Below are 9,742 nucleotides of genomic sequence, written 5' to 3' on the forward strand. Positions count from 1 at the left end.
TAAGACCACTGGGTCCCGAAGAAAATCATTATTATTTTTGGCTCACTCAGTACCAGAACAACGGTCCCAAGCAGTCCCAAGCTATTTCACTCACCCCTGCATGTTCTGCATGAATCCACACACCCCTGATGTTATCTGTCAAACTTTCATAGCGAATCAAAACAAACATAGTGTAGTAATAGAATTTCAACTAGAATAGGGTACGTTAATCGTTTGCTTGGGACCAATAGGCTACTAAAGTGGTGAGCCAATTTAAAATCGTTAGTTTCGTATTGATTGTTGGTACAACGGTGTATTTTATATGTCTGTACAAGGTCTAAGGGAAGCGCATACAAAACTAGAAATTTTTGGAATATTCCTGAAATTCTTGGAAATTTTTAAAGTTCATCGAAAATTCTTGGAAGTACCTGCAAAAAATTAATGGAACTGCTCTGAAGGTCCCTTGTCATCCTTCAAGTAATCTGAATATCCGTAAAAATAATTAAATTGCCCAAAAAACTCAAAACTTCTGTGAACTTTCCTGAGGATCTCAGAACTGCAGTTTTCGGAAATTCTCTGAGCTGAACTAAACTGAGATTCATTGACCATCTCTGATGTTTTCGAAGCCATCTGGAAGTCTGCGCAATTCTTATGAAGTTCTTCTCCTGAAGAAGTTCCCTGAACATTTCTGAATTTCTGTAAAATTCCCAAAATATGTTCGAAGCTTTTTAATTTTTCATGAGTTGTCTTCACTTTCCTGAAATTCCCAGAACTCTCAAAGTTTTTCGAAATTTTCATGGAATTCATGGAGCAGTCCATAATTAGACGAAACTGGACCTTGCACATCTTCAAACTTCCCCTAAATACTGTCTGAAATTATTGGGAGTGCCCTTAAGATCTTGCAGTATGTCAGATGATATTTTTTTTTTTTTTTTATTTCTTTATTAAGGAGACTTTCAGCCTTTGGCTGGTTCGTCTCCGCCAGTCAGATGATATCTGGACCTCGGTTGTCTGACATCTTGGAATTTCTATAAAGTATTCATTTGTTTTTCTCAAGTTCTGTGAACTTCAGTGAAGTGTTCATGACTTCCCTGAATTTATTAGAACTACTCAAAAGTTCCAGCCATTTCCTTGAAGCTGATTGAATCGCTTTGAAGTTATCGAAGCTTCCATGAAGTGACCGAAGTTATATAGAAGTTCTCAGATCTTACCTTAGCATGCCGCAGTCTGTTCATGAATCTTCCCCGAAATCCTTGATAGATGCTTTCATTCCTCGGATTTGCTTTGAAGTTCCTAAAAATGTTCTCTAATCTTTCCTGAAGTTGGATCGAGTGATGTGCGTTGTTCGAGTATCGGGGACACTCTCGAGTCCCTTTGAATCTCGAAGGAGGTTACGGCAAGATGATGGACGTTCGTGTCTGCTATTTAGCATCGCGGTAGAAAGTGTGATAGGCACGGGTAGCACGACGAAATGGAGGTGGTCGATGAGCTCGTGTATTTGGGTCCACTGGTGACCGCCGAAAATTATACCAGCAGAGAAATTCAAAGACGCATTATGGCACGGAATCGTGCCTACTTTGGACTCTGGAGGGTTTTATATATTCACTTTTACGGTTTCAAATAACTTTAGATGCAAAAGGGTATTTAAAAGTATTACTTTATATTTCTCACTTGCAATAACACTGGAAGAAGATTATTTGCCTCCGCTTACAGCTGCGGCTCAAGTTCGAATGAACTGGATTTATTCTGTCTCTGAAAAGAGAATCTTGTAGTACAGTATCTCTTTAATCATCGAATACACTCTTAATGTTATTTAATCGAAACTGGGTTACTACAATTCTCCCCTTTTTAGAAAATTAATACATAATTGATTTTATAACATATTTCAGACTTCAATTTATACATTCAAATATTTCAATAACTTCAAATTATTGCTACTCTTCGACATCGTTTACGTATTACGACTGTTTTGCGATTGTTTACTTTTCTGTATCATTTAATAGCTTTTGTTGGCTGAATCACCCCTGGATCTCGTCAGGATAGGACTTCGTATCTGCACATGACGCTTCTTCGCTAGATGAACATCTTCTGGCACCATAGGAACATCCGGGAAACCTAAGAAGTCTTCCTCGTCAGAAACACTTCTGTGTCTCTTCTTGGATGCCGGCATGCCCATGGATACGAATACTTTCGATTGTCGGCGAGGCGTGTGCGCCATCTTCAGCTGGTTCCTATGAGCAGTTAGCTTGTGACCACTCAATGATATCTGAAAGATATTTTTAGAAAACTTTTTAATAAATTTAGCTTCCAACCATCTAGGCAAATCTTTTTTATCAAATTTTTTATAAAACAGCTTATCCCCTGCCACTAGCTTATCAAAATCATCCGGAAGAGCTATTGTTTTACCCGATGTTTCATTATCAGTGTTTAACGGTAATAAATCATTTGTATCCTTATACAAATTATTTTTGTAATTATTCCGTGGATTAATCAAATCCAGCAGCATCTTTGGCTTGTACAAAAACACTCTTTCTGAAGGGAACTTCCCTTCCGTACCAAGACAACTATTTCTATAGTTGATTAAAAAAAGATTCAATCGGTCTTCTATATTTAAAGACCTTGTCTTCTCATCAAACAGGAATTTTTTTAAAACATCCTTGATGACTCTCACCATCCATTCCGCTTGACCATTGCTTGCTGGGTTGTATGGTGGACTTTTAAGAACTTTGATTCCTTGGCGCTCTAAGAATTTAATAAACTCTATAGATTGAAATGGAGGACCTCCATCTGTTACTACCACATCTGGTAGACCAAAACGAGCAAAAACAGGAATGAATTTTTGAATTACCGCTTTAGCATTTGTCCCATACCGCATCCATTCTACCTCAAGCCATTTAGAATGACTGTCCACTATTAGCAGAAAGGTTTTCTTATCAAAATAAAAGAAATCAGCGTGTAATCTACTAAACGGACGGTTTGTTGGTATCCATGTCTCAGTAGATTTCACCTTTGGCACTACTTCCATTTTAGCGCAAGTATCACATCCTTTAACAAACTCTTCTATTTCAGCATTAAGACCTGGCCAGTATATTGTCCTTCTAGCCAATTGCTTCATTTTAATCATTCCACTGTGATTAGCGTGCAGTAGCTTGAGCACAGCGAGTTTCATTTTTTCAGGTACAACCACCCTGTTCTCCATTAAAAGAATGCCATCAACTATCTGCAATTTTTCTTTCAGCGCGAAAAAATTCTTAAATTGCTTCGGTACATTTTTCGGCCAATGATTTGATACAAACCTCACTAGTTCTATCAAACACTTGTCTTTTTTAGTTTCTTCCAATATCAACGAAAAATCTAGTGGAAAATCATTTGAAAAGTTCAAACTATTTATATTTTCTTGATCTATTCCACTAGGAATTTTCTGATCGAGGGGAAAACGACTGCAAAAATCGGCATTTCCCATTCTTGAACCAGGTCGATACTCAATTTCAAAATTATAAATAGAGAGCTCCATTATGTATCTTTGTAATCGTGTTACAAAAACAGAATGTTTGCCCTCTTTCCCAAAAATTCCTAGCAGAGGCTTGTGGTCAGTAACCACTGTGAATTTTTGACCGAAAAGAAATTTATGAAACTTTTTAATTACACAAACAAGTGCCAACGCTTCTAAGAGCAATATCGGATACTTTTTCTGTGCTGTGTTCAACGAAAAAGAGGTGAAACATATTGGTTTTTCTATACCATCCACTGTTTGAGCCAATACGCCTCCTAAACCATAGGACGACGCATCAGTTACCACAACTAAAGGTTTGGTTGGATCATAAAAATCAAGTATGTTAGCTGATAACAAACTCTGTTTACTCTGTTGGAATGCTTCATCACATGCTTCTGTCACATGCATTTTTCTTCAAAAGATTGTATAGACACCTTAGTTTAGATGACATATTTGGAATGAATTTATTGTAATAATTAATAAGACCAAGATAAGCTTTCAACTCATTTTCATTCTGTGGTGTTTTAGCTTTTTCAATTGTTAAAAGTTTTTCTCGAGAAGGCAATAAACCATCTTTTGTGATCATATGTCCTAAATACTGTAGAGATTCAACGAAAAATTTACACTTTTTGAAATTAACACGAACATTTGCATTAGCAAGCCTTTCAAGTACTTGTACTAATTTGTCATAACATTCTTTTATTGTTTTACCTGCAACCAGGACGTCATCGAGATAAGAGCAGACACCTTCAAGTCCTTTCAGAACTTGGTCCATGACTTGCTGGAACATAGCCGCACTTGATGTCGCACCTTGCGGTAAACGATTAAATGTGTATAGACCTTTAACAGTGTTAATTACAACATATTTCTTTGAACGATCCGATAGCTCGAGCTGCGTATATGCTCCTGTTAGATCCAAAGAACAGAATACTTTGCATCCTGCTAACGATGCAAAAATATCCTGAGCGAGTGGAAGAGGATAAGTGTCAGGAATTAAAACTTTATTCAAAGAGACTTTGCAGTCAATTACCATGCGTATATCTCCGTCTTTTTTCAAAATTGCGATAACAGGCGAAGCCCATTCACTAGCCTTGATAGCTGTTATAACTCCTTGTTGCTCAAGCATGTCCAGATGATTCAAAAACTTCTCCTTTAGCTTGTATGGTACCTGGTATGCACGTTTAAAAATTGGTTGCTCTGACTTGAAAGTAAGATCAGCCTTGAACCCTGAAATAGGTTCGCAAAAATCCTTACTAAATACTTTAAAATATTTTTGTTTTATGTTAACTATTGCATTTTCACGAAATGTGTCAAAGCCCAAATGGTTAATAACTCCAGGGTTCAGGAAGTGTAACTTCCATTCTGGATAGAAGCTCTCCATCCAGTCTCTTCCCAAAAGAGGGGTAAAATCAGATTCGGTATTCAAAATTACAAGTTTTTCCAAACTACTACGTCCGTTAAGACTGACCTTTACCAGAAGCTGTCCAGCAACGGCAAGCTTAGAACCGTTAACTACCACCAATTTCTTGTTACATTTTGTCAAAACAACAGAATCAAAAAGTTTTCTATACAACGTCTTACTGATCACAGCAACTGCTGACCCTGTGTCAATTTCCATCATCAACCTACGACCTTGAATTATGACCTCTACTAAACATGGTTCGCTCACGTTGCTGTTACTTCCAATTTTCATGCAATTAATATCTGATTCGTCACTAGAGTTGTTTATGCTTATTCTGTTGAATTTGTCAAATGGTACTTCGTCAGTAGAGTCTACCTGTTTTACGAATTTCACCGAATTTTTGTTTAAAAACCAACAATTTTTCCTAATATGTCCTATGCGTTTGCAATAATTACAAACTGCATTGCTGTGTCCATTCCAGTCATGTTTACCTCGCTTGAACGCATTGTTCCTGTCCCCACTTCCAGATCGACTTCCATCACGATCCTGACTTCTACTTCTTGAACGGAATCTACTGCTTCGCTGCTCTGAACGTCTATAAACGCGGTGATTATTTCTTTGACCTAAACGGTGCCTAACCGACAAAATAGCTCCTGTGTCGTTCGGATCAACAATTTCTCTGGTTCTCTGGCTTGCAACTTCATCGCTAATGATTAACTTTTCTACTGCTTCAACCGTTATTTCGTCTTCCATCAATATTTTACGCTGAAGTTTTTTATCACGAAGACCAATAATGAGTCTATCTCTAACAGCTTCATCCTTGAACTCCTTGAAGTTGCAACTTTCTGCTAATAGTTTTATTGCGAGAACAAAATTTTCAGCGCTTTCGGTTGGTCCTTGAAACTTAGTGTAAAATTTGTATCTGTGCATAACCATAATAAAAATTGTATGGTTAATTTGCTTAACGACGTGTTCTGGGTATCATCCAAACCATTTGTGGAATAGTTCAATGATTTGGGTTATCATTCGTTTATGGTTATTTTTTATTAGGGAAGTGCAGGTTCAGTCTTATCAAAACGACACTTCAATTTTTGAATCATTTCATCAAAATCCAACTCATTTACATCTTTTTTTGGAAATAGCAATTTGATCTCGTCAAAGACATCATCACCACTAAGGGAAATAAACCACTGCTTTTTCTCTTCCGCTTTAACTTTGTTTAATTTACACATTATCTCAAATCGCTCTATATAATTGCAAAATGATTTACCAACATGAAAATGATCAATTGTTCCGATCATACCAGGAACTGACATTTTGTTTACAATCTATCTGCGAATGGAATGTGAAAAAGGCTATTACTCACGTTTTCTGTTGTTCACTATTCACTGAATCTCACCCTCAACCTACGAGAAGCGCTCTGCTCAAGGTTCAACTGTTTTGTTCACGCCAGACGTTCTCCGATGATCTACACACTCTCACTGCTTGTTTTGAACAATCCGCCGTCCGTTCACTCGCGCTGGAGATGACACTCCGTTCGGTGAAATTATTTGTTCCTCCTTTCCACTAATCGACGTAAAAAACCATGCACTTCTTTCTTGCTCTCCGTATAAACTTCACGTTTCCACTTTGCAATTAAGTTGTTTGCTGCTACTGATTTCTTGTTTACTGCTATTGATCCACAAGTGTTCTCTCGACTTGTCTCAACAACCGGACCGATTGTCTGACACTCTCGCTACTTGGTTACTCACTCTTACGATTCGGTAACTCACGAGATTCCGTAGCTCTCTTCTCTCGTTGATTTTTCTCTCGGAAAATTTGTTATACTCACGTCGAGAAACGTCTCTCGCCTTCTCTTGTACACTAGGAGACAAAAGAAAACGACTCTGTGACGGGGACTGTGAAAGAAAATTCAAAATGGAGATTAGTAATTGTGAAGAGGACAATGAACGGTGAATTTGGAATTTATTTCACAAAACCAATATGCGCACAAATATTTCACTACAAGAAAATCCTTATTTTCCTGAACTCGTTCGATGCTAACACCTTCACGGCTTTGAATATGCTCAACAGCTACTCTAGCAAAATTTGCTTACAAGTGCACTGTCTGCTACGACGTAACTTACCCTAGCTCACTCTGGAAACTTTCCGTCTGAGCCTGTTTTCGGTGGATTCGTTTCACTTTCTCGTCGCCACTTTTATATATTCACTTTTACGGTTTCAAATAACGTTAGATGCAAAAGGGTATTTAAAAGTATTACTTTATATTTCTCACTTGCAATAACACTGGAAGAAGATTATTTGCCTCCGCTTACAGCTGCGGCTCAAGTTCGAATGAACTGGATTTATTCTGTCTCTGAAAAGAGAATCTTTTAGTACAGTATCTCTTTAATCATCGAATACACTCTTAATGTTATTTAATCGAAACTGGGTTACTACAGAGGGGGCTCCGGTCGAATAAAATTCGCCGCCGCACGAAGTCGACTATCTACAAGACGCTTATTAGACCGGTGGTCTATGCTGGACTATGCTCGTAGAGGACCAACGCGCCTTTCGTGTTTTCGAACATAAGGTGTTGCCGAGGGTGTTACGTACCATCTACGATGGAGTGCAGATGGATGACGGAATGTGGATGAGGCGAATGAACCACGAATTGCACCAGCTGCTGGGAGAACCATCGATAGTTCACTTTGCAAAAATTGGGTGACTACGGTGGGCTGGGCACGTCGTAAGAATGTCGCACGACGACCCAGTGAAAATGCGAAAGCGACCCAACAGGAACAAGAAGAAGAGGCGTGCAGCGGGCAAGGTGGATCGACCAAGAAGAAGGCGACCTGCGAACCCCTCGCAGACTACCTACGAGGCTGGCGTAGTGTGGCCATGGAGTAGAGTTCAGACGAATATACTTTTTATCCGTATGAACATAAACTCGTCAGTAGGATGAAAATCATCAACGTTAGCCACTGAGGGTGATCAGGATATTTGAGCGAATGGCCTTCCATTAATTTGGCTAAAAACTGTTTTGTTAAATTATGGAATAATAAGATATTATGATAATATTTTATTTGTGTAAGCAACAAGAAAAGAATCGGAAGTTTGTGTTTGACACATAATAGCTGCCAAATTGTCGCAATAAGCTATTTTGTCCTTCATCTTACCCATTCTTCGCGAAGAGGCGATCAGAAAATCGTTTATTGTGACTCTGTCGAAGCTAAATTTGCATGTTTTATGTGTCAAACACAAACTTTACAATTTTTTCTTAATACTTACACATACACAATATCATCATAATATCTTATTATTCCATAATTTTTAGCAAAAATGAATGGAAGGCACCCTGCGAATGACTACAGAAAAAAACGTCGTAATGTATATGGGATTTCGGATACATAACAAAACATGCGCCATCGATCTGATTTAATTCATTATGTATATGTTTATTCAATAAAAGCTACCGTAGAAAATCAAATATGTTTGTTTACCACAAAAATATCTTAAAACTAATTAACCAGTGTTATATTTGTATTTTTATACAAAGGCAATTTCAAATAGAGTAAATGTTTTCATCAACAACTGCCACTAAACGGAAAACTTTATACAAGTAGCAAAAAAACCAACTTCAAAAATGTTTTTAATGATAAATTTAGTCGTTTGCACGGTTTCTATGTAGATGTATTTACAAGTTTAAAAATTTCAGCCGGACTCCATCCAACATCGCGGCCTATTTTTCATGTCAGCACTCTTGTCTCTTTTTACAAAAAAAAATCAGTTCTTACTTAAATTAATCCTCCTCCTCGTGTAATCGATCCTATAAATTTAAGAAATACATTTTTATATAGCTATATGATACTTCGAAGGGGGGAAAAACTTCAAAAAGATTGAATAAACTAGGCTAAAAACTACACCTATCAATCTAACGTTCAAGGTACTTTTTGATTTTTTTTTTGTCTGTTTTGAAAATTTGTTCATTGTTTATTGCTTGTTCAATTATTATAGGATGACTGAAAAGCTGCGAATCGATATTAGACGTATGCTAAAGGCCATGTAAAGAATTTTTATTGGAAACGTTCTTATATACAAAAAAGTCTAATGCAAGGCATTGCCGTCATTATTAGCTGCAAGTCAACTAACAGTCTTTTCTCTGTGGATGTAAGCTAATTGGTTTACACTTGTTTTCAATTAAATGCATTCGGTCATGTAAGCTATGTTTGTCTGTATGCGATCAAGTCTGGCGTTGTTCATTGGATTTCTAATTTTGCATATTTGTTTAATTCAATCAAAAATATCACGTTTTCTGTTTTTAATCACATTTACCGAGTGAGGTGTGTGTTTCTTCCAACGGAGGAGCTTCTTCCAGGCTCGATTTAGCTATAGTTTAAAGCGGATTTAATTAACTACTGCTGTTTGTGTTCACAGTTCGAAAATCGAACATGCGCTCACAGCGAAGGCATCTCAGGTTTGTTGTGGCAATAACGTATTTTCCATCATATTTATGTCAAACATAAACAATCGAGTTTACATGCATTTTTTCTTCTTCTCGCGCTGACGCTTTTCTCAAGCTTTGGTTTACCTTTACACCGTATAGGAGCAGAGTGCAATGTGGAATTTAATGGTATGAAACACACAGAAGATTGGGATTGACTTGCCATCAACACGTATAAATAGTAATCATCATCATCATCGTCATCATCAACAACATTCCGTTCGTCGAGGTCCGCTTTTCCCCTTGCGTTATTCTTTCGTCTTCATTTTACTATTTTTGCTTGCCCATATTGTTGTACACTTGTTTCGTGCGATCGCCCCTATAATAGGACTGTTATATACACGTTATTAGCATACACTTTCACGCACAGATGTTTTCGATTGAT

The 9,742-nt window shown here is 37.4% G+C and overlaps 1 protein-coding gene across 1 annotated transcript; it reads right to left on the reverse strand.

Annotated features, from left to right (window-relative positions):
• Positions 1-3,857: 3,857 nt before the first annotated feature.
• Positions 3,858-5,756, reverse strand: LOC135714054 (uncharacterized protein K02A2.6-like). Its single transcript, XM_065237322.1, has one exon. It carries the CDS (start codon positions 5,625-5,627, stop codon positions 3,858-3,860), a length of 1,770 nt encoding a protein of 589 aa, XP_065093394.1. The 5' UTR covers positions 5,628-5,756.
• Positions 5,757-9,742: the final 3,986 nt, after the last annotated feature.

The sequence above is a fragment of the Ochlerotatus camptorhynchus genome, unplaced genomic scaffold, assembly GCF_037179485.1.
Source record: "Ochlerotatus camptorhynchus isolate MF236.1 unplaced genomic scaffold, CSIRO-AGI_Acam_v1.1 ptg000602l, whole genome shotgun sequence".
Classification (NCBI taxonomy): Eukaryota; Metazoa; Arthropoda; class Insecta; order Diptera; family Culicidae; genus Ochlerotatus; species Ochlerotatus camptorhynchus.